Here is a 27,866-nt window from a genome sequence, read left to right as displayed (position 1 = left end):
AACTCTCCACTGAGGGAGCGGCTTGGCCCCCCCCGCCCCCGCGTGGGCCTGGCCCAACGGCGGCTCCCGGCTGCGCCGCGACACTCCGGCCCCGGGCCCGTGGCGCTGACAGCTCCCTGCGCCCGCTCCGGCGCGAGCCTCCGGCGTCATGGAGAAGGCCGCGGCGGCAGCAGCCCGGCTGGACACGATCCTGCGGCACCTCAGCCCCAGGCCGGGCGCGGCCGCCCTCGTATCCTTCCCGAGCCGGGTGCGGGTCCCGGGCTGCCCCCTGCGCCCCGCGTCCCCGCCCCGCGTGTGTCCGGGCTGCCCCTCTGCCCCCATCTCCCTGGGCTACATCCTTTCTCCTACCCCCCCCCCCCCATTTCCCTGGGCTGCATCCTTCCTCCTACCCCCCCCCCCCATTTCCCTGGGCTGCTTCCTTCCTCCTACCCCCCCATCTCCCTGGGCTGCATCCTTCCTCCTACCCCCCCATCTCCCTGGGCTGCATCCCTCCTCCTACCCCCCCCCCATCTCCCTGGGCTACATCCTTTCTCCTACCCCCCCCCCCCCCATTTCCCTGGGCTGCATCCTTCCTCCTACCCCCCCCCCCATTTCCCTGGGCTGCTTCCTTCCTCCTACCCCCCCATCTCCCTGGGCTGCATCCCTCCTCCTACCCCCCCCCCATCTCCCTGGGCTGCATCCCTCCTCCTACCCCCCCCCCCATCTCCCTGGGCTGCATCCCTCCTCCTACCCCCCCCCCATCTCCCTGGGCTGCATCCTTCCTCCTACCCCCCCATCTCCCTGGGCTGCATCCTTCCTCCTACCCCCCCCCCATTTCCCTGGGCTGCATCCTTCCTCCTACCCCCCCCCCCCATCTCCCTGGGCTGTTTCCTTCCTGCTACACCGCCCCCCCATCTCCCTGGGCTGCATCCTTCCTCCTACCCCCCCCCCCCATCTCCCTGGGCTGCATCCTTCCTCCTACCCCCCCCCCATCTCCCTGGGCTGCATCCTTTCTCCTACCCCCCCCCCATTTCCCTGGGCTGTTTCCTTCCTGCTACACCGCCCCCCATCTCCCTGGGCTGCATCCTTCCTCCTACCCCCCCCCCATCTCCCTGGGCTGCATCCTTTCTCCTACCCCCCCCCATTTCCCTGGGCTGTTTCCTTCCTGCTACACCGCCCCCCATCTCCCTGGGCTGCATCCTTCCTCCTACCCCCCCATCTCCCTGGGCTGCATCCTTCCTCCTACCCCCCCCCATCTCCCTGGGCTGCATCCTTTCTCCTACCTCCCCCCATTTCCCTGGGCTGTTTCCTTCCTGCTACACCGCCCCCCATCTCCCTGGGCTGCATCCTTCCTCCTACCCCCCCCATCTCCCTGGGCTGCATCCTTCCTCCTACCCCCCCCCCATCTCCCTGGGCTGCATCCTTCCTCCTACCCCCCCCCCCCATCTCCCTGGGCTGCATCCTTCCTCCTACCCCCCCCCCCCCCATCTCCCTGGGCTGCATCCTTCCTCCTACCCCCCCATTTCCCTGGGCTGCTTCCTTCCTCCTACGCCCCCCATCTCCCTGGGCTGCATCCTTCCTCCTACGCCCCCCCCATCTCCCTGGGCTGCATCCTTCCTCCTACCCCCCCCCCCCCATCTCCCTGGGCTGCATCCTTCCTCCTACCCCCCCCCCCATCTCCCTGGGCTGTTTCCTTCCTGCTACACGGCCTCCCCCCCATCTCCCTGGGCTGCATCCTTCCTCCTACCAACCCCCCCCCCCCCAGCTCTCTGGGCTGCATCCCTCCTCCTACCCGTCCCCCTCCCAATCTCCCTGGGCTGCCTGGTGGTCTTATCAGGTGCCTGGAGAACATACCGACACTGTGACTTTTTCGCCCTGTGATTTTATTAGGCTGCGAGGTGGGGATCATGTCTCCTTCTGTGTATATGGCTGAGCATGCTGGGGGGCTGGGTAAGTAAGTAGCCCTGATTCTACCAGTCACTTCAGGCTGGTACGTTTGTCCTTACCTCGCAGTCATCTCTCTGCAGATTCTTGTTGCTTCAGAGAGTTGTTTTACAGGGAAAGGGTTGTGCCTTATTCTGGTCATACATTTCCTGTGCTTGCTGTCTGAAACTCCAGTCCTGTAGCTGCCAGAGTTGGCCTTTGTACCTGATATGCTTTCCTAAGGGGCACATGTTAGTTTTACTATTCTTTGCGGTGTTCCCATTTGACATCATATTGGAATTGGTTTTTAAATTAAAACTAGATTTTCGAAGGTGCTCTATACCTATTTGTGTATAAACATTAGGTAGATATACAAATTAGTTCCCATTTTTGAGACAGCTTCCTATGCTAGTTTGTGCACACAAGTCTGGAGAAGAAAGAGGTGTGTATGTGTTAAATTTTCACCTGTATTTCTGAAGAGTTTGTGGGGGGCTAAATTCTGTGATCCTCACATTTAATGGTGACTCTCAAACACTGTAATCTGAGATATATCAGTGCAGCAGGTGGAAGCAAACACAGAGAGGTGATAGGTTATGTAAGTTCTGTATTTCTGAATGGGTCCTTTAAAAACATTTTGAAAGTTCTCAGGAGGTGAATGTAAAAGGTAGGAGATTGAAAAAACATAAGATGTAGAGCAGGAACGGGATAAAAGGACGCTTTCATAGTGATTTGTTTTGTATGTGCTGTATTTCAACTTAGTGACTCCAGGGACTGCGTGAAGGCTGTTAATTATTATCTCCATTTTACAAATATGGAAACTAAGGTATGAACGAGTTATGTAACTTATCGGGTGTAAAATACTTAGCTTTTTCTGCAGTTGGGCTGTAATATGCAACTAATTTCACAGCAAAAGTTGGGAGAACAGCAACAATTTTTTGAGTAATAATCTAATGAAGAGACTCATTGACAGGGACTTAAATCTACAAATATGTAAAGGATATAAACACCAGGAATGAATAGTAAGTATTTAGGATAGCATATGAGAAATTTAATTAAATTAAGAATGGAAAATGTAAGTAGAAATCAGAAGAAACTTTCTGATAGCAAGAAACATCAGGAATTTGGTCCTAAATTCTAAACCTAGACAGTCAAACATACTGTAGGGAACAGTTGTGCATCTGCTGCGTATAGATTGGGTGACGTAATGCTATAGGTATTTTCTTTATTATTGTTATTATATTTAACATATGTTAGCTTTACTTATAGGACTAAAGTAGGCTTGAGTCCTTTTATAATAGGCAGTATATAGAAATGTATCAGTCTGCCACAGAGAGTTTAGAATTAAAATATATGACCCAGAAAAACAGTGGAGGAAAATGTAGGATAATAAAAAAATAAATAGGTTGGGACTAGCTGTGTGTACAATTCTTTTCTTTTGTAAACTTCTGAGGAGATTTGCACATGGTTAAAAGGTTGAAAATGTCATTCTCTCTTTTTTTATTCCTTTCAAATGGCAGAGCCACTCTGTAGTGACATCATACATCTCCAGGGTCATAAAAGATTCAGATAGCCTTGAGGCCATCTGACCTAACTGTGAGCGGATATTGATGGACATGCCAATGCATGCATGTGTCTTTTGTGTGTGTAGTAAATCCTTTAATTTATGTACCTGCTGCTAAATCACATCAGGCTCTAGTCTTGTCAAATTGCAGAAGTTAAGCAAAGTTGGTCTTTGTCAACACTTAGATCAAAAATGTCCCTTAAGAATACAGGTGCTGAAAAAGTGTTGTTAATCATTTAGGTGCCACTTTTCCCTCTGAGTTTGTACAGGCAGTCCCCGGGTTATATACAAGATAGGGACTGTAGGTTTGTTCTTAAGTTGAATTTGTATGTAAGTTGGACCTGGCGTCCAGATTCAGCCGCTGCTGAAACTGACCAGCGGCTGACTACAGGAAGCCCGAGGCAGAGTTGCTCTGCCCCGGGCTTCCTGGAATCAGCTGCTGATCAGTTTCAGCAGCGGCTGACTTGGGGACACCTGGGGCAGAGCAGCTGGGGTACTGCTGGGTTGGTCCAGTAGCGCCGCTCCTCGGTGCTACTGGACCAACCCGGCAGCACCCCAGCTGCTCTGTCCCAGGCGTCCTGATTCAGCCGCTGCTCTCCCCCAGCTGCTCAGCACCCCAGCTGCTCTACCCCAGGTGTCGGCGGCGAGAAAAGCCTGGTCCGCTGGGGGGGGCGCACTAGCTGCGCCCCCCCCCCAGCAGACCAGGGAGACGCAGGCAGCGGGACCGCCGAGACGTGCCGCGGTCCCGCCCACATCCTCCACAGCTTTGCTCCGCGTCTCCCTGGTCTGCTGGGGGGATGGGCAGCAGGATGGATGCGGGCAGCGAAGGATGCAGGCAGCGGGACCGCGGCACGTCTGGGCTGTCCTGCTGCCGGCGTCCTCCGAGGCTTTGCGCCTCGTCTCCCTGGTCTGCTGGGGGGGCCTCCCCCAGCAGACCAGGGAGACGCAGAGCAAAGCCGCAGAGGACGCGGGCAGCGGGACAGCCCAGACACGCCGCTGTCCCGCTGCCGGCGTCCTCCGCGGCTTTGCTCCGCGTCTCCCTGGTCTGCTGGGGGCTCCCCCCCAGCAGACCAGGGAGACGCGGAGCAGCTTTGCTTGCCCCAGAGGGCGTGGGCGGCGGGACCGCGGCGCATCTGGGCGGTCCCGCCGCCCGTGTCCTCCTGGGGCGAGAAAAGCCCCGCTCATAACTGCGGATCCGACATAAATCGGATCCGCGCAACTCGGGGACTGCCTGTATTGAACAAATGCTGTAGTGAGCTATTGGAGAGAACAGTTTTGTAGGAGGGGCCGTCTTTTTAAAAAAAAAAAAAAAAAAAAAGTGACACTTAAATCCTGTACAGCTATATTTATTTAAAATTAATCCTATTTAGGCAAAATCCAGTGCTCTTGACAAATTCCCACTGAATGTTAACATTCTATGTGCCTCTCTGAGGGTCTACAAAGTGGAGCCAAACAGTGGAATATTGGGGATTTTCAAGGATAGAGATGATCCATGAGAAGATTTCTCATGGGGACCTGAATTCAAAAGCTGGAATATAATATTCAATATTGAATACAAAAAAATCTACACAAGGAAATTTATTTAGGAAATGCCCATTTTACTATTGCCGATGCAACTTTAATTATGTCCCCTTGTGAGTCTAACCTTTGCACTGAGTGAGGTAGGGATTCTCTGTGTGGTAGGGTGGGGGAGGAATGAATTGTACAATAAAGTGTATCATAATATAATTGCATAAGGAAGCACAAGTAAGGTGCATAGGGAACCATAAATTTGGCCTTTCGTAACCTGTGAGTGCTTGACTCTGCAACCTTTCTTTGAATGCAAGCTTTTTTATCTAATTTCATTGGTGTTTTTCATTAAAGGAAAAAGATGACAACCAATTGGACACACAAATTCGAACTCCCATGCCACTCCCTTCCCCACCACCAAAAAACCCCCAACCAGATAAACCCATTATGCATTATTAGTAGGGTTTGAACCCTGAACCGTCAGCACTCTAGCACAGAAATCTACTACCTAAGATACAGGATGAAGTTGAGACAGGACAAGACTACTGTCTTAAAAGGAAGATAAACTGCAGGCGTACTTGTTTTGACTTTCTCCCTATCTGACTTCCCATCCCAGAAGGTAGGGTCCTTCCTCATGTGGTGCCCTCAGGCAGGGATGGGCTGCTGGGCCACATCCAGCATTCAGAATGGTTACTTAAGAGGAGTCCAGCCCTGTATGCCTATGCTAGGAGTTGGTTAAACTGTACCAGGAGATGCTTGCGAAGGGAAGGATCAGATGTTTTGCCTTGTACTTGGTCTGGAGAGTGCAGGGAAAGGCAGCCTGGCCCTGTTGCATCAGCTGCTTCAAGTAAGGCGCATATGCTGCTGTTTTGGTAATAATGTGAGACAGGGTTGTCCCTAGTGGGGTGCAGGACCTAGGGCAATCCCTTCCGGTGCCAAAGGTGCAGGATCTGGGACAACCTTCTCTGTCCCCTGCTTTACCAAACAGCACCTCCTCTCCTGAGCCCCGGGATCACCACCGCAAGTGGAATGCATTGGGGTGGGTGATGGGTGGCAGAGTGGAACAGGCTGCTGGCTCACTCCAACTCCCACCGTAGTGACTGCAGGATGCTGACCCCTGCTGCCACCCCGTGCCAGGCCTCCTGGGCCCTGTGGACTTTTATAACCGTCAGAAGTGTAATTTGCCCTTCAGCTATGCTCACTTCTTTACTGTTGGTTGGAAGTGAGCAACATCCACCCTGATTTAATTAGCACTGATGTTACACACCCATCTCTATGTATCTACCTTTTTTTCACTTTGTTCATCTCAGGAAGTGAGTTGTATTTCATGAAAGCTTACGCTCTAATAAATTTGTTAATTTTTAAGGTGCCACCAGATTCCTTGTTGTATTCGCTGAAACAGACTAACATGAAACCTTTATTTTTAGTAGCAGAGGACAAAAGAAGTGGGAGGTGGATTCTAGGGGGGAAATGGGCAACAATTATCAAAAGCAAAATATATTTCTAGTGATTTAACCTGGATTACAACAAAGTATCAGATTCTGGAATTCCAAAGCAACTTCAGATCTGATACTCCAGTTATTATACTAATTATTTTCCTTAATTTAGACTCTAGACAACATTTCCCACTTCAGCACAAATTGCTTCTGTTAAACACCCAATGGAGTTTCAGTAAGTAATATTTTTCTGGTTTTTACTATTAAATTTGATCTGTATATAACCTTAATTCTTATTTCCATATCTTTTCTTGTCTTCCATAATGCACATGTTGATTAGAAGGCCTCATGGTTTCAAATCTTGCAAGGACACTTTCTCTGCTGTTTAATTAGACTTAATAAAGTAACTGGGAGCTTAGTTTTGAAAATGTGAATAGTTTGATTTCAAGGGTCTATTTTTATAAGCACTGCTTCTATGAGTAAGAATATTGAAGATCAGTCACCCCCTTCCCACAAAAACAATTATGCTGAATAATCATGTAATGTACAGGAAGTCCCCGGGTTACATCAATCCGACTTAAGTCGGATCCCTAGTTACGAATGGGGGGGGGCAGCTAGTGCGGGGTGCCTCCCCCACTGTCGCCGCCTCCGGCGGCGCGGGGGGCGCTTCCCCCCAGCAGACCAGGGAGACACGGAGCGGCTTTTCTCGCCGTGGAGGACGCGGGCAGTGGGACCGCCGAGACACGCCGCGGTCCCTCCGCCTGCATCCTCCGCGGCGAGAAAAGCCGCTCCGCATCTCCCTGGTCTGCTGGGAGGAGGAGCGCTAGCTCTGCGTCTCCCTGGTCTGTTGGGGGGAAGTGCCCCCCGCGCCGCCAGAGGCGGCGACAGTGGGAGAGGCACCCCGCACTAGCTGCGCCCTGGCGGCGGAATTTCCATTCATGAGGCGCTGAGGGAGCCCGGCATGCCCGGTGCATTGTGGGACTGGGCTGGGAGTCCCATTCGCGGGAGGAGGCAGAGGGAGGGCGAGGAGTGAGCCGGTAAGAGGGAGACCTGGGAAGGGGGGTGGGCAGGCGGGGAGATTTAAAGGGGAATCCACCTCCACCGTTAAACACCCGGCCCTGCGCTGGGCTGCGGCCTCCGGGCGCTGCAGCGGCCAGTCGGGGCGCACGGGGCACGCTTGGCCCCAGCCCCGGAGCCCAGCCGCGGGGGGGGGCTGGGGAAGGGGATGCGAAGCGCCGCCGGGGTCGCTTTAAAAAACTCTCTGCGCTGAGGCCGGCAGGCGACGGGTTAAATTTTTCACCCGCCGACATTTTTGTTGCCGCTGGGGCTCCGCGCTGTAGAGTCCCCTGGCCGGGGAGCCTGGCGCACGCCGCTCGCGGGGAACGTTCCAGCCCCTCCCCGGGGCTGCGGCGGCGGCAATGGGGGGCAGCTGCAGCATTTAAAGGCAGCAACTTGAAATTTTAAGGTGTCCCATAGCCATGTCTATCTGCAGCCCTCAGCGCTACACTCAATGGAGAAATGCTCGTTGCAGTTTTTCATCCCTCACTTGTGTTGCTATTCCCTGTCCTTGGGTTTATTTTGGGTAGGTACCTGGTCCTGTTCCGAGACGCGCTGCCTGACAGGCGGTTCAGCCGGCGCTGCCCCAAGCGCCGCAGGGGAAGCGCCCACCGCGCCACAGGAGGCAGCGACAGTGGGGGAAGCACCTTGCCCCATCAGCTTTGGGTCCATTGGCCCCGCAGACGCCCCTGGGCAGCTCCAACACCCTCCGCTGTCGGCTGGAAGGAGGGTCTTGAGAATAAAGCTTGAGAATAAAGGACTGAGGGAAGTGAGGTGTGGGAGAATAAAACTGAGCTCTGGAGAAATGTTTGGCTAGAGTTTCCCCTACAATATGTATCAGTTCTGACTTGCATACAAATTCAACTTAAGAACAAACCTACAGTCCCTATCTTGTACGTAACCCGGGGACTGCCTGTATTGAATGTATTCAACAGGATTAAAGTACAGGTGTATTTTGTGAAATGAAGGAACTTGAAGAGTTTATTTCCTATACATGTCTCTTCCTGGCATATGGTATGCATCTTGCCCTACATCTTGTCATGTTGTCCCATCCAAAACTGCACATTTCTGAGGACTGGTCCATTTCTATATCTTCTGTATATTTGAAACAAAAGACGGCTACATCTCTATTACTATTCTGTATATTTGAGAGAGTTTTTCTGTGAGTGAGTTTGTCTGTTCAAGAATTCCTCCTAAACCAAGTTTGATCTGCTTCCTCTTGTCATAATATAAAGCAAGTAAGGGTTTGGTTGTGCCAGGACAATGGGATGTACCTGGAATGTGATGTTTTCTCATAAAATAAAAGGGAGGGCTCTGCTAGCAGGGACAGTTGTGCTGTATAATGACCACCGGGGGGCAGCAAGGGGCCCATTGACAGCTGTAACCCATTTGGGAGGTGGGAGTGGAGAAAGGGACGGCTATCTGCTATATATTTGAGTATGTGTGTGTCTGTCCCCCAGTCAAGGGACATGCATCCCTCTCCTGGCTGTGCCAGCTGAAGTATCCATGGACAGGTGCTTTTCACTTGGCCCTAAGCTGCTACGGTGAGAGAAAGCTGGGGTTATTTGAGTTAAGGACCCAAGCAACACTGGGGAAATCTTCTAGTATTTTATATAAACTGTCATGTGTATCTCTGGTGTTATATACAAACATTATTTCATAGTAAAAATTACTGTATGAATTTTTTTTCTACTCAAGATAAAAACTTCATGTTGAGAAAATAATTATCTCCATTTTAGATTGCGAACATCAAGTAGTCAGAAAAAACAGTAGATTGTAAGACACTGTTGTGCATATTTAGGATTTTTTTTGTTATGTTTTGAGGCTTGCTCTGATCTACATTAATTACTGAGATTCTGGAGATAATTGTTGAGCAAATAAGATAACAGAATTTATTTAAACTTTGTACTCTTCCTTTCAGGTCACTGCTTAGAAAATTCTCATCTGATTGCTTTTCATTTAGTCTTCTCTCCCATCCCCTACCCTCTCCCCAACTGTATACTTGTATAATTCTCTTATTTATTTTTGTAGTTACACCCTTGATAATAACCTGCTAACTCCAGAGCAGAGGTCCTTTTATGATGAAAATGGTTATATACTCATTAAAAACCTGGTTTCTGGTGAAGACATCGAGCGTTTCAGGTATAAAATAGCTATTTGGCTAGACACAATCATGCTAATATTTAGTAATGCTGAGGGGCTTTTTGAAACAAAATGAACTTCTCTCTCCCAAGAGGGAAGCATTTTATTAACAAATAACTTAAATACTTCATTTAAACAAAATGTTTTTGTATAGTAAAATGGTGGGAATTTGTGCTGAAATAGTTTTTAATTGTGGAGTTTTTTTTCCCTAGAAATGAGTTTGCAAAGATCTGTAAAAAGGAAGTACAAGTGCCTGGCTTAATCATAATGAGGGATGTGGCCATTGCTAAGTCAGAGTTTATTCCAGATCAAAAAGCAGTTACTAAGATACAGGATTTTCAGGAAGATGAAGAGCTCTTCAGATATTGTACCTTGCCACAGGTAAAAAGGGTAAATTTTGGCATACATTTAGGTAGTTGCCCATGTAAAGTAACTGAAATTATTTCCTATATATTTTTTCTTAGAACAACAAGAAGGATCTTTGTGAGTTCTCGGAATAACCTACTGAATTGTCATGTTTAGACATCTAGAGGCAGCTAAATTTAAGGCATGGTACAGTAGTAGTGTCATAGCGTAGTTGAATACTGATTAACTGATAAGCCTGGGCTTATTGGTTAATCTTATTGATTACATGCAACCCCACTCCCTTTGCTGCCTCAGTATCAGAGGCAGCAAGTGGGGGAGGCAGGAGCCAGTACAATCGGGATGCCAGCTTTTAAGCCAGCTCTTCTCGTGTGCCAACTCCATGGAGCTGCCTGCCCCCCCCCCCCCCCCCCACTGCCTCCCATGGAGGTGGCGGGGTAGGCAGGAAGCATTGTTAGTGGGGGAAACGGCTTAAAAGTTGGTTCCCCTGAGCACTGGCTCCGTCTTTTCCCTGCTTCCATCCTGCTGTCTCGCAGCGGGCAGGGAATGCTGCTGTGCCTAGACTTGCTGCGGACAGAGGATGCTCCGTGGGATGCCGGCACAGCCTCTGTGGGGAGCTCGGACCCCCCGCAGACTGGGACTGCTGCTGCCCTGCACTGCTGCCTCTGTATCAGAAGTGGCAGGCAGGAACTGGTCTGCACGGGGAGCTGGTTTTTAAACTGGCTCCCTTTGTGGATCGGCTCCCGCCTGCTGACCCATTCTGTTGCCTCTGATAGGATATGTCTACACATCAAAGTTAATTCGAAATAACAGCTGTTATTTCAAATTCACTTTAATAGTATCTACACAGGCAAACCGCTATTTCGAAATAGCGGGGCGCTTAATTCAAATTTTGTAAACCTCATTCTACGAGGAGTAACATCAAACTCAAATTAGCTAATTCGAAATAAGTGCTGTGTAGACACTTATTTTGAAATAGGGGGGCCTCCAGCCTTAAGCAAGAACACTCCTCTCCCTCTCCCGCCCTCCCTGGAGCCCTTAAAGGGGTAGTCTATGGCCACAGTGTCTGTGCCAGCTCCAAGCCTGCCAGCCCAGAGCCAGCAGTCACTGCCTCTGACCCGGTGGCCCCAAAACATGAGCCAGCAAGCCACTGGCAGCCAGCCCTCCACCGCTCCCCAGGAGCAGTCTGCCAGTTCCCAGGAGCCTGCCAGGGCCCAGAGAAAGCGGGCACCTTCCTGGTCCAAGGCGGAGATCAGGGTGGACCTTACTCAGGTTTGGGGCCGGGGATGCCCCCAACATCCATGATCTCCATACTAGAGGGAGGAATGCGGCCGTCTGTGGCAGGATAGCTGCCAGCCTGGCCACCAAAGGCCACATGCGATCCCAGGAGCAGGTTTGCATGAAAATCAAGGTGGTCTGGCGAGACCCTGAGCCCTGAGCTTCCCCTCCCTCTTCTTCCCCTTGCTTCCCCCTTCCAGCTCCCTCCTCCCAGGTTTCCCCCTCCCTTCTCCCACCCTTTCTTCTCCCCTCTCTCGCCTCCTTTCCCCAGTCTCACCAGAGTGTCATTCCCCCCCATCCTGCCCCCGCCAATTTTGTTAAATAAAGAGAGTTTGTGTTCGTGAAAATACGTGTATTTATTTGACATCAGGAAGCGGGGTTGGGGGGAGGGGTAAGTGGAAGGACATGAGGGAGGAATGAGGCACAAGCCTCCAGTGGGGCAGACCAGGGAGGCTTTGAGTGTTCCTTGGGGTGGAAGCTCTCCCGCAGGGCCTCCTGGATACTGACAGCCCCTCCAGTGGACCTCCCGGATGGCAGCCTGCAGAAAGTGCAGCCAGGCTCGCAGCAACAGGTTCACAAGAAGCACCAGAGTGCCCGGGGCAGCTCCGGCTCCATGTTGCAGAGTGCTATGGTGTCCCGAGTGAGGGCAACCAGAGCACTCCGAGACACAAATGCTTCGCTGTCCCTCAGCGAGGCAGGCAAGCAAGCAAGCAGGGACACCTGGGAACCGGCTGCTCGGGGTGTGTGTGTGTGTGTGTGTGTGTGTGTCCCTTTAAGCACAAGCGTCAGAGAGCCCCGGGCAACAGCCACACAAAGACACTCCTGACCCGATGCCCTACCCCTGACCTGGTTCCGGCCAGCCTTAAATCCGAATCAGTGTCCACTGAGTGTGGACGCAGTATTTCGAATTAGCAAAACGCTAATTCGAACTGCATTTTGTGTGTAGACGTGTTAATTCGAATTAGCTTAATTCGAATTAACTATTTCAAATTAAGATAACTCGAATTAACGCTGTAGTGTAGACATACCCATACAGTGGCAGCAGTGAGGAGTAGCCAGGGGCTCCCTGCAAGCGGGCTGGACGCACACTGGCTGCCCATCCTGCTCCCGAGGACTGTTGAATAGTTGTGTAACTGATAATATTTGATGTGGTTACACGACTATTCAATTAATTGCTATCTAAAATCCTTACTGTACAGTTTAGAAAGTTTGTTTCTTAGCATGAAATAATCCTTGCAAATGTTTATTTTTGTTGTTCCTCATATTGCTCTTCCACATGTGCATCCATGGGAATGGCTGATGGTATAGGGAAGTGATTTTTTTGGAAAAGAAGTAAGTCTACTTGATGTGCAGCTGTATAAATAAATCTTCTCCTTTTGTAGACAGGTGGTATTGCACATCACAAGCTAAAGCCAGATAATGTTGCTTTTTAAAGGACACTTATCTTGCAGACTAATTTAGAAAAGCACTGATAAATGCATAGAATGTTGTAGTTCTGTCATTGCTCAAGGCAGGTCTGAGACATTGAAGTGTATGTGAGTTCATTTTTTCTTAGTCACTTTCATAGCAGCAGACACTGCAGCTAGGCCTGCACTAATTACTGGTTCAGTGATACTGGTATGACAGACTGAAAGTGCTTCTAGCGTGGATGAAATTCATAGTGGCAAAACTGTGCTTTCACATATTTTATTCCAATCCCACGTCCCTCCCCTGAGTAAGGAAAGCTATAACCACAAAAATGCATTTGTGCTGTAATTGTGTCTACACTAGAGGCTTTTGCTAGTGTAGTTATGTTGATCATAAATCACACCTCATCGTACTGCAACTAACATAGTTATGCAGGAAAAAGTTGTAGTTTAAAATGTTATACTTGTCCTACATGCTGCTATGATCAGTTTTTTTCTTGTAATATATATTGCAACATAAACATCTCACTTTTTTTTTTAACATATGTTCTTCACCCTAGATCCTAAAATACGTTGAGTGCTTCACAGGGCCAAACATCATGGCCATGCACACGATGTTGATAAATAAACCTCCAGATTCTGGTAAGGGGCAGTTGTGTGAGGAAGATCTAGCCCTTAAATGGCTTTCAATAGCACAAACTACAATTAAAAAAAGAGTTAATAAAACTAAGCAGCAAAGGCAGAAGTAATGTGGTGAAAATAAAATGGATTTCAGTGTTTGTTCTGATGGGTCCTGAATATAGTTGTTCTTTTGATTAAATGCAGCAAACTAGTTCTTGCAGCATACTCTGTCTCCTCAAGGGTATTGAACAGTGAGAAATCTGTTTAGTTTAAAACAATTAAAAATTTTTCTTATTCAAACTCTCCTTTCTATTTTTTTTCCAGGCAAGAAGAGCTCTCGCCATCCCATGCATCAGGATTTGCATTATTTTCCATTCCGGCCTGCAGATCTTGTTGTGTGCGCCTGGACTGCCATGGAGATGATAGACCGCAGCAATGGCTGCCTGGTTGTTGTGCCAGGAACACACAAGGGTTCCCTGAAGCAACATGATTACCCAGACTGGGAGGTAGAGTGGCATGAGGGATTATTGTGGTCTGCATTTTAGAGTTGGCAGGGACAAGGGGGTTTGTTTTTTGGTTTGAAACAGAGTTTGTGGAAATTAGTAAAGTTTTACAAGGCAATTATGAATATTCTCTTTTTCTTGGTCAAAACCTTTTCATGTCTCTGAGGTTTCTCCATGCTTAAGTAGATGACAGTGTATGTTTACGGGGACAGGGCCTGACTTCCTCTGTATTTGGAAAGTGCCTCGCTTGTGGTGGGTGCTACTGCAATCAGAGGTAATAATGATTGTAATATGTGTGCTTCATACAACCCTTTGGCAGCTGTACAAGCTAGCTGTTCACTATGCTAATCTATCCTAAGTCAGTCCAGCACACAGTAGGGCAATGGATGGAGCTCATCCAGGTGCAAATATTGCCAAAGCTTTGTGATTGGTTAGTGGCTCCCTGTTGTTATTTTGTAGCATTTAGTTGTGTGTCAGAGAGTCTAAACTTGGGGATGGAAAGGAGTTTGGTCATGTAAGGGCTATGCAGTTCCCTGTAGAGGGTTGAGGATATTCTCCCCAGCACTCCATTGCCACAAAGTTTGGACAGGTTGTTAACCTCTGTCAAGCTGTTTAGCAGATAGGGATGCAGTGTTGTAGCCCTGTCAGTAGTAGGATATTAGAGAAACAAAGTGGCTGAGGAGATATGTTTTATTGGTCTGACTTCAGTTGGTAAGACACAAGCTTTTGTGCTTAGTTTGTCTCTCTCACCAATAGAAGATGGTCAATAAAGTATACCTGACTCACCTTTGTTAGCATATATGGAGCCTTTAACACCCTAGATTCTACTGTAGGAAAACAAACGGGTACTTAAGGAAAATGGCAGCACCACATATCAATTTAAATAGCATGTAATATTTTTATATATTAGCAAATTGTTCATCCCTCATTAGAGCGATTTATAGGCTGAAGCTTTAAAATTAAGGGTTTGTTTTTTTCTGAGTAATATTCTTGAACAGAACATTTTCTCAAAGCAAAAAGTTATTTTTCTCATTTTAGTATAAGTAGAAAAAGACCAACTGAACTTCAGTAGACTTTTTCAGTTGCACACCAAATTGCTTTTGGCTGAAATATTTCATGGTTTTTATTAAGACCAAAATCATAGCCTTTGAAATATGGGAGAGTGCTTCCTTAACAACAGCTTTGAGACCTTGCTGCAAAGCTGTGGTACTAGACGTCGTTCATTTCTGGGTCAGTGCCCTTTTTAAAGGTACGAACACAAATGTAGCAGAGTTCTTTGTGGTAGGTTCGGAACTCTGAATTACATGTGCATTTGTTACATGTCAATCACTGCATGTGTGTCCAGGAAGCTTTCAGTTATAAAAAACAAACCTTTTCCATCACATTAACAAGCTCTTTCCATCACACTAACTGTTCTTTTAAAGCTTGGGACGTCTTGCTCTTCAGGGAAGGTAGGCCTGTGATTCCATGTAAAGAAATGTAAAACCATGGCAATTAAAGATACGGATTTAAACATAAAAACTGATGATAAACTGCTAGAGGGGATAGATGGATTCAAATGTCTTGGAACACAATAAGCCGAGCTGGTACATGCTCTGAGGATAAGGATCGGCAAATCGAACGCAACCTTCGGTAAACGTAGGAACATTTAGAAACATAATACCATATCCTTAGATACAAAACTAAGTGTCTGCTCAGCCATTACTGCAGCCATAGCAACTTACGGCAGTGAAACTTGGCAACTTAAGAAAACAGATGCTCCAAAGTAAGATGCATTTCATTATAAGGGCTTGCAGAGGATATTAGGAGTAAGCTATGAGGAAAAAAAATAAACAATGAGATCAGGAAAATGGCTAAAGCAAGGTCTCTGTTACAAATAATTTGTAAGAGCAGATCTTAATGGCTAGGGTGTGTGTCATGCATGGATCATAACCTACTACTGAGTGTAGCTTTCAGGTGGAAGTCAAAAATCCAACAAGGGGTAGTCCTGGGATGACTTGGAAGCATACAATCATCAACAAAATAGACAAATTGAATTTGAAATGGGAGAACGTAGGTCACATTGCAACTGATAAGTAAGCATGGAAGATGTGGGTAGTTTAATATGCTGAAAGCACGGAATGATTACGGTCTAAGCCTGAATGGTGATTTTAGGACAAAATTGAATGGTAGATTATTTAGTAGGGCTGTCAAGTTATTAAAAAAATTAATCGCGATTAATCACGCTGTTAAACAATAAGATTCCAGCTGACTCTGGGCTCTGCGTTGTGCTGAAATACCACCGCAGTGTTTCAAAGGGGCAGTGTTGTGGGAGCCAGGGATCAGCTGGAGTCTCCAGCTGACCCCAGGCTCCATGCAGTGCTTCCCCTTTGAATCACCACAGCAGTGTTTCAAAGGAGCAGCACAAGCAGAGCCCAGGATCAGCTGTGCGGCACTGCTCCTTTGAAATGCCGCCGAGGTGTTTCAAAGGGGCAGCGCAAGGGGCAGCACTGCACAGAGCCAGGTGAACTGGGGATTCCAGCTGACCCTGGCTCTGCTTTGCTCTGCCTCTTTGAAATGCCGCCATGGCGTTTCAAAGGGGCAATGCCACGGAAACATCTGTGATTAATGTGTGTTTAAAAAATTAATGTATTAATTCTGACCTACGTTAATCACAGATGTTAATATGCATTAATTGACAGCCCTGTTACTTAACAGAATTCCATAAATGGAGTCCTTTTTACTTAAGCAAGGATTCTGCACCAAGCTTTCTATCTTTCTCCCCAATGAGGAAAAGATAGTCTCTAATTTATTATTTGAATAGAATTTCAAAAAATAAGAAGCAGAAAACAAATCAAATATAGTTCGGCATCAAATATAGTTGTATGAAGTGAACGTTTCATAGGGACTAGTTAGCTGTTTATAGGTCAAAAGAAAGAAAATGAAGAAAATGGAATGTGAAGGTCATGTAAGGCTGTTTATCCTGTTTATCTTTTCAAGGAATTCAGATTAGATATCAGGATCTGAAAAGCAGCAAGTACATTCTGATTCCTAGTTTATATCCACATTGTAGTTAAAAACCCACAGCTTGGTGTAGATGTTCTGACTTGGGCTGAGATCCTCCCATTTTGTAGAGTCCTAGAGCCAAATGTCTACTAAGCCACAATCCCTTTAGGCCAAGTCAGCTGGCATGGGCCAGGTATGGGTGTTCAAATGTAGTGCAGACATATCCTTAGCAGTTGAGCTAGATTTAAACTTTTAGGCATGAGAGGACTCAAAGGTTAATAGGTAGACTCTTAGGCATATTCAGAACTTTTAATTCTTATCTGAAATAGAGCTGATCAGTGCATGGTTTTGTTCAATTTAAGATATAGTAGTTTTAATAATCATAACTATTCCATGATGAACACTGTGTTTCTAGGGTGGCGTTAACAAGATGTACCATGGGGTGCGTGATTACAACAAAAACCTTCCTAGGGTTCACCTTGTTATGGAGAAGGGAGACACCGTGTTCTTCCATCCTTTGCTGATTCATGGCTCTGGAATGAACAGAACTCAAGGCTTTCGGAAGGTAGGAAGCCATTTCAAATTATAGTCATTGAACCTGTTTTAAAGCAGATTGCATAACACTAACGCACGCCCCCCCCCCCTCTCCAAATTTGTAGAGATTTTATAGTCTTTTGCATATGAATATATTTTTGTAATCTTAATTTTTGTTTTGGTTTTATTGCTTTCTTATGCAACTTTGCTACAATGATACTTAATCTTGAATTATAATTTTGAAAAATTATGTACCCCTAAATATATATATATATATTGCAGTCCTGGCTCAGGGACGTGACTAAATGTGCATTCCTTAACTGGGACCTTAAAACCATGTTGGTGGATGATTTTGGATTGTTCTTGTTTGTTTGCCTCTGCCCAAGGTCTCTTCCTCTGCCTTGACAAGCTGGGAATGAATTTTTTGTCATTCTCTTTTCTGAGCACCAGAGGCCACTGCAATCTGATTAACAACATAATTTAATTATGAATTACATTTAGAGATGGCATAGCGTACAACAGAAAAATTAAATGGAGTTATGCTGCCCGGTCTAGTTACTGAGAGTAGAATTAGAGAAAGAACTTACAAAGAGGGGGCTGATCTTGCATCTCTCGGATGAGCTTGGTAGTAGTAATATCCTTGTACTAGAAACTTTTCTTGCGTGCATCAGCATATCTATACTGAATACAGAGGGATTGTGCTGATGTACTTTAGTTGAGAATCTGGCACATTGATTTCATTTTAGTGAATTGTACCAATAGTTATAAAGTGTTTGGTTTTATAAACACATAAATAAGAACCTTCCTCAGAGGGGTAGCTGTGTTATTCTGTAACTTTTAAAACAATGAGCAGTCCTGTGGCACCTTAGAAACATAACAAATTTATAAGGGTCATGAGATTTCTTGGGTAAAACCCACTTCATCAGAGGAGTTGGACTGGAAATTACAGTGACCAGAGTATATTTAACTTCTTTTGCTGATATCTGTCAATTGTAAGACCAGTGTTAGTTATAATTAAGCTAATTAAGTCAGGCTGGATGCATTTAATTCACAATATGTAATTTGGAAATGCAAATATCAAAGGCGGCTGGGAAGTTGTCTTTGTAGTGCGTTAACCAGTTAATATCTTTATTCAAGCCTAAGTTGCTAGTGTTGAACTTGTAAATTAACTCCTTGGGTGTTAAAATTATTTTGTAGAAGAATTAGTTTCATGAACACTTCTTGAGTGCTTTGACCTCACTGCAGGAGTGAGGAGAAGATGAAGACAGTGATTCATTAAGCTTATGTTACAGTGCAAATTTTCCATGTGAATGTCTAGCAAGATTATTTTTTTTAGTGAGCATATCCAAAAGCATTAGAATCAAATTTAAATATTTTCTGTTTACAACAGTGATATTTGCATTTAAGGTGGTCAGTGGGGTATTAAAAATTGTTGAACAGTGACATGTATTGATTTGTGAGCTGTGCTGTGATTTACCCCTGACTTTCTTCATGCAGGCTATATCTTGTCACTATGCTAGTGCAGATTGCCACTATATTGAGGTCAAGGGAACCAGTCAAGAAAACATTGAGAAGGAAGTTTTAGAAATTGCACACAGAAAATATAGTGTGAACATGCCTATCACCCTGAAGGTAAGTTTAAAGGTATCTTTCAATAGTGTTTTACACATTAACCCTGTTTACACAAGGGGTTAGTTATCTTTACTTTTATAAATATCTCTTTACTGCTTACTTGTAAGAGTTTGTGCTTTTTATTATTAAATAAATTAGTAATAATTTTAATGGCTTTGATCTGTCTAACCATATATAACACTGGGTTTATGCAGGGATGATCCTGGGTTTAAGCAGAGAAAACAATCTTGATTGTGTTGGGAAGATAGTTCATCACACCTTTCTATTAAAGCACTTGTCTTTAATGTTTTTAACTCTTTTGTGTGGAATCACAGAGCTACTTTGAGAGATCATAGAGATGATGCTAATGAGGTGATCCAGTATATGGCAGTGTGGTTACAGATTTCATATTGCTAGCCACACTCCTTTTGTGATTGAAAGTGTGGGTGAATACCTAAAAATACATTAGAAAAGCTGTTCTGAGTTGCATGTGGACTGCACGGAGGGCACATTGACTTCTGGATGGTGCTTGCTGTCCTGATTTGCAGATACAATTTTCTTGTACTTGTTTGCAATAGGTTGAACGCCTACGGTGTTCAGAACAATAATAAGATTAGTGCATTGTTATAGGATTAGTGCAGAATTATGTCTTTAGTTGTTGAGAGATTCCTGTTTGAAATGAGTACCAAATCCACATATCTGATTGCAAACATTGACTCAATTTAATATAATCCAGTAGTAATCACTTGGGGTATTTTGAGGGATCGGATGCATGGGAGATGTTCCGTGTGTACTGATCCATTCAAAGAATGTTTAATGCACAAATTGTTCTTGAATCTGCAGCATAAAAATCTGGTTTCTACAATGGGGTGACCAGTGGCGGGGATTAGAACCTACTATCACTTGGTTTTTGGTGCCCCTTAAACTTCCAGGCTGTGATCTACTGCATTTCTAAACCGCTAATCAATATACTTTAAAGATACCTAGGTACCTACTGGACTTTCCAAAAGTTGCTAACTCTGATTGGAAATCAATGGGAGCTAGGCACCAAGGTGCTTTTGAAAATCTCTCTAGATGCTTTTGTGTATCTTTAGGCACCTAAGTATATAGGGACAGGTTTTAAAAATATTTATCTGCAAAGCATAAGTCTGCTTTGCTTTTGACTCCTGAATTACTAGTTTATACACTGATATTTTGAGTAGGAACAGTTGGTTGTTTAAACAAGCAGATTCTCCAGTTTGCTTGCTCAAATTGACAGCACTTTACATCTAAATTAGTTGTGTATATTTCACCTTTACTCCTAGGGGAATTCTGTGCTACTGCACTGGTGCAGAATTCATATAACCCACAGATTTCTTTGCTTCCTCACAAAAAAAGGTGAAGCAAAAAAATCTGAGGGCAATCTGGCACATCTGTTTTGAGTGTTTGAGGTAGTTGGCAGAGATGAAACGGGGAGGGCTATGCACACCATGCATATGTGCAGGAAGCCATAAACCAATACCAAGGTGGAGCTGTGTGTGCAAGTAAAAGACAAGCATGGAGGAGTAGGGCTTTTAAGGTAAGCTCTGTCCCAAGGTACAGCAGAAATGTAACAACCTGCCTTGGTAGTTGAACATTCCTATTGCTAGTTAATTGTTCCCATCTTAGTCAATTCCCTCAACAGCTTAAAACACATGTAAAGGCTCCTTTACATTGCCAGAGTGGTGCAAAGAAGCAATATTGTAAATGACATCCGAGAATCCTCAGCTAGGAAGATCTATGTGCGTTCTTGCTTTTTTTCCCCATGCAAGTGTTGCACAATGAGATTAGACTATAGTTTAGGATCTAGTTTAGTTATTCATTTAAAAAAAAAAAAGACTTTGAGGGCAAACAAAAAATTTATCAAAAAGTCAATAAAATGTCAGTACAGTTGGAACCAAGCACTTCCCAAAGTAGCCAGTCAGGTTTATAATTAGAATGACGGCTACCAAGTATTTGTAACTTAAGTTTCATGTGTTTAGGAAATGCTGTATAGTTATTGTGAATATTTTCTGCATTGTAGTTTAAATACATTACCAAAATAATTGAAACTGTTGTGATTATATTGCATTTGGATATAGTCTGACTAACCAAGTGAAAAGGGCTTTAAACTAGGTTTGAGGAGGGCAGGTCACCAAAGCCCACATTTCAGTAAAAATTATGGAGAGAACTGGAAAGGGGGTTCAAATCTGTATTGTAGATATCTGTATATTGAGAGAAGTATGAGAAGAACTCTAAATGCTAATTATAAACACAACTGTGGCATAGTTGGCATCATTGAGACTTGTTGGGATAATATGCTTGATTGGAATATTGGTATAGAAAGATACAGGGGGAAAAAAGGGAGAAGGCGTTGCCTTATGTTTTACAAAATGTATACACTTTGACTGAGATTGAGATGGAAATAGGATGCAGACTGGTTAAAAGTCTCTGGGTAAGGATAAAAGGGCATAAAAAAACCTCACGAGGGTGATGTCATAATAGAGGGCCTATCATCTAACCAGGAAGTCGATACAAATTGTATCGACTATGTGATTACCCAATTACCCGCCTCTTCACATCCTTAGTTTTAACCAGATTGTAAACTTTCTCTGAAGAATGCTTAGTGCTTGCTTTTAATCTTCAAAGCATTACAGGCATGAACTAACTAATCCTCCAGCATCCTCCATTCCCATAAGGAAGTAAGGCATGGAGGTTGCATGACTTGTCCAGTGCAAGAGTGAGTTATCAGAACTGCAGTTGAAGCTCAGGACGTCCCTCATGCTATCTTGTTAGTTGGCACCATTGTCTCTTTGCTGTCATAAAGAATTGTGATAAACAGGCATTCTTTGCTGTTTGTCTAAAGTAAAAAGTGTGAAGATTCCTATTTGCAGTTATTGGTCCCCTGAATTCTGTTTTAAATCACTTTTCTGCTTGATATTTGTGTGTTGCAAAAGCTGTAGCATTTCATGCCTACATAATGTTTGCTGACAGCAGTAGATGGATTTTGAGAACCCCACTATGCTTTTTAAATTGTAGAGCAGCTAGGAGCAATTTATGATGCATTAAGGAGGCATAAGATAATGTGTACAAGAAAATGAGAAGAATTTTTGTTCCTGTCATCTATCTTGCTCCATTTGCAATATAAGGCTGATGCTTGCCAGGAACATTATTTTTAAATGTGGCAGCTTTTTGGTTTTGGTTTAGTAATTTCAGTGTAGTGCTGTTCATGTATCTCTTCCTGTTGCTGCCTTTTATGCATCATAAAATTCATATAAATCACACAAATGAATTCATCTTTTTTGTGATCTTCAATATTTTTGTTTGACTTTACCATTTTTTGTTGTATTATAATTTATTAATTTGCAGCGCCTGTGGCTTTGAAGAGATCAGTAATTTTGTAGATGTTGTACTTTTTTTTTTTTTAAATATATAGGTAAGTTAGAGAAAATTACAGCTTCTGCTGTCTTCAGAAACAAACATTGTATCCTTTTCTGCTTAATAAACTGTTCTGTCTTTCTCTCTCTCTCTTCTTTTTTTAGGATATTTGGATGATCCGAGGGCGGCTTGTAAAAGGACAAAGAACTAATCTTTAGAAGAGTTTTTGATGGCAGAGATAGAAAAAGATGTGCCTGAGTGTTGTGTTCCCCGATCAGAAATCATGTTCCTCATAAATTGGCAATTGCTTTTTTGTTTAAATTATCCACATATTGCACTGAATGTTCATTTATAAATTCATTGATGTCCCACAAAATATAACATGAGAACACTGAAGTTTAACAATTTAGCAAAAATACATATTTTAACCTGTTAACAACAGTAAATATTTCTATTTTTGTAATTTTAAAAATAATTTATTTTAAAATCAACTGTTTATGAAGTGGATGAGAACTCCCAGCAAATCAGCTCTTTACTCATCACTGTGCTACTTAAGCACCAGTTTAAATTCAAATATCTCTCTCCTGATGTATTTTGCGGCTGCTATTAATATAATTTTTATGCGAACTCACGGCTCTACTGAGTCTAACCCTGGGTGGAAAAGACCAGTTGCATCATCTAGCTCTTCCCCTTGTTGAAGCATAACACTACATTTTGTAGTCATTTGCCTAGTTTATTAAATGTCTAAAGCAATTGGGCTATTACTAGTTCCATTGGGAGACTATTGTGGAATCAAACAGAACTCAATGTCAAGAAATCTTTCCTGATATCTTTAATTTTCTACTATTCCTCCGTATTATCATACTAAATAATTCTTTTTTCCTTGTTACTTATGCTTTAAATCAAAGATGGAAACCTTTTTTGGGTTGGAGGCCACTGAAAAGTAAGAAGCAAAAAAAAAACATTCCCCTTGCACGTCAGAGTCTAGGGGGGCCAAACTAGTAGATTTTTGTGCCCCTTCCAAGGTTTCGGGTAGGACAGAAATGAGGGGTTCAGTGTGTGGGAGGGGGCTCCAAGTGTGGGGTCTGGATGCAGGAGTGGTTTGGGGGTCGGTTCTGGGAGGGCAGTAGGGTGCTGGAGTGGGCTGGGGGTAGGAGAGCTGTGCAGGAGGTAGGTTCAGGAGCAGACTGGGGGTGGGAGGGCTGTGTGGGAGGTATAGGGGTCAGGAGCAGGCTGGGCAGGAGAGGGTGCAGGAACAGAGTGAGGGTGTTGGGCTGGGGAGTGGGGATGTGGGGTCTGGGATAGGAGAGGGAGTGCAGGAGTGGGCTGGCGGTTGCTGGGTCTGGGAGGGCAGTAGGGTGCAGGAGCAAGCTGAGGGTGGGAGGGTCTGGTTAGGAGGGGTACAGGGGTGGGATGGGGTTTGGGTGTCCGGGCAATGGGGGACGCTCAACTGGCGCAGCTTCCTGGGGATGTACATGGCGCCATGTCCCCTGCTGCTCCTATTTGCTGTGATTATGATCAATCAGAGCGGGAAGGGAAAAGCCTCCAGGCAGTGTTTGCTGCACTGCTGGTTCCTGAGAGGGGGAGGAGGAGCAGCAACACATGGAGCTGCTTCCTTCCCCCACCAGGCAGATCCTGTGGATCAGATCCAGCCCCAGCTTGCCTGACTCCAGCCTGTGAGGCTCAGGGCTCCTCCCTTCCTTCAGCATCAGGGAGCTGGTGCTGGTGCCCCAGCCTTGCAGGGCAGGGCAGAGGGTGCCACAGGGCTGAAGCGCCAGCTCCCTGATGCTGGGCGGGGCGGGGCAGGGCAGGGGGAGAGGAGGCAGAGCCCTGAACCTCAAGGGCCCGATCCAGGCAAGCTGGGAGCCAGATCTGGCCCCTGGGCCATAGGTTCTCCAGGCCCCCCTCTCCCCCACTTTAAATAGTAGAATTCACAGCAACTATCAGCATGTTCCCCTTAAAGATGTGATTTTAACTGGCATGGTCGTCACCTCCATGGACAGTGTATTCATTGGAAGCAGGTTTTGGGTATTCAGTAACTTACCTCAATCCTTACTTGCGCCCTTTCCCATTTTTGAATAACCGGGTTTCTTTGTTTGAATTTTGGGTATGTAGGAGTAGGCTGGGTAGCTGACTGCAAGGCAGTAAAGTTATAAAGAATGAAAGAAAATAAACATTAAATAAAAACTAGCGGAATGGGGATGCTCATTGTATATCTGGTGTATTGAAATGCATTTGTTTTTAAATCATTGCTTTGTTTCAAAAATAAAAATGTTTTGGAAAAGCAGATTAAACTAAAGCAAAAACAAGCATTGTAGGTAAATTGTTGTATTATTTGTACATACTAGTGTGGTGAGAAGTGCTACAGGAAACCCTTCGGATAGAAAGATTGTGAGTTGCGGTGATTGACTTCAGTCTGTCAATTTCATGATTCTTTAAGCAGGGCACCTTAAAGCTATTCCAGAAATAGTTACAATATGCTTGACCTACAGACCGTATTTCTGAGGCATCTTTGAGCCAGATTCAAACCCACTGAATTGTTCCAGCTCAGCCCACATCAATTAATGGGAGTCTTTCTACCTTTGAGATCTGATCGAAACATTGTCAAGGCAAAATTCATGAGCAGACTTGATTCATTAATTCTTTGAGCTTCAGGGGGTAGCTGAGTTAGTCCTTCCTGCCTTAGCAATCTATCTACTGACTTTGATTTTTATCTACTTTGGTCTAACACCCATTCTCCAGTAAACAGGAAGAGGGGTGGGAGACAGAGCGTCTTTCTCTATCCCCCCCCCCCTTTGCCTTCTCCTATTTATTTCGAGTTTTCATATCCCCTACTCATAACTCCAGTCATCTGAAGAAGTGGGCTGTGCCCCCCAAAGCTCACGATACCATCTACATGTTTTGTTAGTCTATAAAGTGCTACCTGACCACTAATTCTTTGTGAACGTAACTTAGTTGACAGCAGAGGGTGCTGTGGCCTTGGCAGAGCTACAGATGTTGTCATAGATTCTCAGCAAATCTTTTCAACAGTGGAGTTAAGGCTTTTTCCTGAAGTGATAAATTTAAGTGAATGTTACAGGCTTCTTTAAAAAATCATTTTGGCTGGAAATTCAAAACTAACTTAAGAGTGTGGAGAGAGATAGCTAAGATCATCTAAATAGTCTACACTCGTCCCTTCTACTGTCTGTGAACCACCACAATTATACAATGGTAAAACTCCCATTGGTTTGTGGGAGCTGGATTGGGCCTAGCCTGAGCCTAGAATTGGGCATACATGGTATTACAGGCTACAATGATTATCACATTCTGTTTAGCTAATTTAGCCTTCATCAGGGATTTGCACATTGCTGTATCATTTAACCCATACTGTGCCTATGTCATATGTTCCAAGTAACCCTTCTGTGAATATATCACCGTTAAGTGCTTGTTTCTCCTCTTTCAGGCTATGTCTACACTGCAGCCTTCTTGCGCAAGAACCTTTTTGTGGAAGATCTCTTCCGCAAAAAGTTCTTGCACAAGAGAGCGTCCTCACTACAAAAGCACATCACAAAAGCTATGTGCTTTTGCGCAAGAAAGCAGCCATACTGCATGGACACTCTTGTGCAAGAAAGCTCTGATTGCCATTAACAGAATGGCCATCAGAGGAGCACCTGTGCTTTTTCCGATAGGCTGTTTTTGCACAAGAAACCCATTTGCCATCCACACACACGTTTTTGTGCAAGAGCTCTTGTGCAAAAAGGCTTATTCCTCATAGAAAGAGGAATAACTCTTGCGCAAACCGCCCTCTCTTACGATGTACAGACAGTCCCCGGGTTACATGGATCCGACTTACATCGGATCCCTACTTACAAACGGGGTGAGGCAGCCCTGCACTAGCTGCTTCCCCCCAGCAGACCAGGGAGACGCGGAGACGCTTTTCTCAGCAGACACCTCAGCTTGAGAATAAAGGACTGAGGGAAGTGAGGTGTGGGAGAAATGTTTGGCTAGAGTTTCCCCTACAATATGTATCAGTTCCGACTTACATACAAATTCAACCTAAGAACAAACCTACAGTCCCTATCTTGTTCGTAACCCGGGGACTGCCTGTACTGTACATTTTCTTGTGCAAAAACGCACTTGTAGTACAGGCGCTCCAAGTTTTTGTGCAAAAACTCAGCAGTGTAAACGTAGCCTTATTGTGTAGGGATCCTTTGCACCTAACTTGAACTTTGTGAATCCCAAAGTGATTTTCTAGTTGCCCAAATGTTAGGTGTTGCCATGTTTTCTTATGAAACTCATCTGATGTAGAACGTAGGTCATTCAAATAGCAAATGGATGTTATATACCGAGGGGATAACAATTGCCAGAATGCTTTCCAAAAGCAGGTCAGTGAGAAAATGCTCATTGGCAAAGAAAGTGCTGGCATGCTGCCACTGATTGTGCAAATGAAGCTGCTGAGTTGGTCTTATGGGAGCCAACTGGAATCATTCCCTGGAAAAAGGCCTCTTTGCCAGCTCCGTGGTACAGTCCCAGTCTCCCCCTTTTGCTGCTCGCTTTATGGCCTTCAGACTTAGCTCCTTCCACCTCTGTATTTTCCCCTCCTCACTGCTACGGCATGATCAGCGGAAGCATGGGGAACACAGCAGAGACACTCTTTCCCCCCCGCCCCTGTTTTAGTGTCAGTGCTTGGCCCTAGAGGAGCCAGGAGCAGCAACTGCAGTGATGGTCTTGCTCAACCTCTGCAGCCCTGGGCTGGAGCATGCCAAACCAGGCTGTAGAGATGGTAAATACACAGTCAAGCCTGCACAAGAAGATGGAGCACGCTTAGGCCAAGACTATACTGGCACTTTACAGCACTGTAACTTTCTGGCTCAGGGGTGTGAAAACCCCTCCTCTCCGGAAGCAGCAAGTTACAGCAAGTAAAGTGCCCGTGTGAACCAGGCTGCAGACTGTTAGCTATGCCCCTTGTGGTGGTTAGAGCTCTGGGAGCACTCTTCCCCCAGAGCTCCTGCCCTGGTTACACTTTGGCTACATCTACACTGCAGGCTTTTTGCACAAGAACAAACAGCAGCAGCATGGGAGTTATCAAAGAGCTGATGCTGCCTCCACGGCTCTGGCCTGACACTGTCATGCTAGTAAATTACAGCTGAGTCCAGTGCAGACTGGTTAGGGCCTGGTCCACGCTACCAGCTTATGCCAGCACAGCTGTGTCAACTAAGAGTGTGTCTGAAATGATCACACGGCCAGCTGGCTTATTTGTCTCCCTGCTGATCTGCCTGGTTTCGGACCCCTTTGCTTGGGTGTGTCTGTTCTGCAATTGAACACTTGCAGCTGACCCTATGGGGTGTGGGTTCCTGGGCCAATAGCTGCCGTGTAGAGATGTAAGCCTGAGTGCTAGCACCCCTGTTAAGCAGAGCCCACACTACCAAGCAGCTCATCACATTTGCTCCACAGTTAGCAGGTGGTGCCGCCAATGTTTTTCCAGATCTCTGAGTAGAGAGTATCAGTTGCCAGGTGCCTTTCCCGGGTAAGTGCCTTTGAAAAAGAAAGGTCATAGGGCTAGCATTTCTGCAGTGAGTCTTCTCCTTTGTTTACTAGTTAGGGG

General features: G+C 45.5%; 1 protein-coding gene across 1 annotated transcript; it reads left to right on the top strand.

The window, feature by feature from the left end:
- On the top strand, positions 1–24,592 carry PHYH (phytanoyl-CoA 2-hydroxylase). Its single transcript, XM_075926025.2, has 9 exons — positions 1–229; positions 6,588–6,643; positions 9,496–9,606; positions 9,819–9,987; positions 13,214–13,295; positions 13,599–13,780; positions 17,178–17,327; positions 18,794–18,928; positions 22,447–24,592. Exons 1-9 carry the CDS (start codon positions 149–151, stop codon positions 22,498–22,500), a joined length of 1,020 nt encoding a protein of 339 aa, XP_075782140.1. The 5' UTR covers positions 1–148; the 3' UTR covers positions 22,501–24,592.
- Positions 24,593–27,866: the final 3,274 nt, after the last annotated feature.

The sequence above is a fragment of the Pelodiscus sinensis genome, chromosome 1 (assembly GCF_052426305.1).
Source record: "Pelodiscus sinensis isolate ZL-2025 chromosome 1, ASM5242630v1, whole genome shotgun sequence".
Lineage (NCBI taxonomy): Eukaryota > Metazoa > Chordata > Testudines > Trionychidae > Pelodiscus > Pelodiscus sinensis.
The sequence above is the reverse complement of the archived record's forward strand: the minus strand, read 5'-3'. Positions and strand labels throughout refer to the sequence as shown.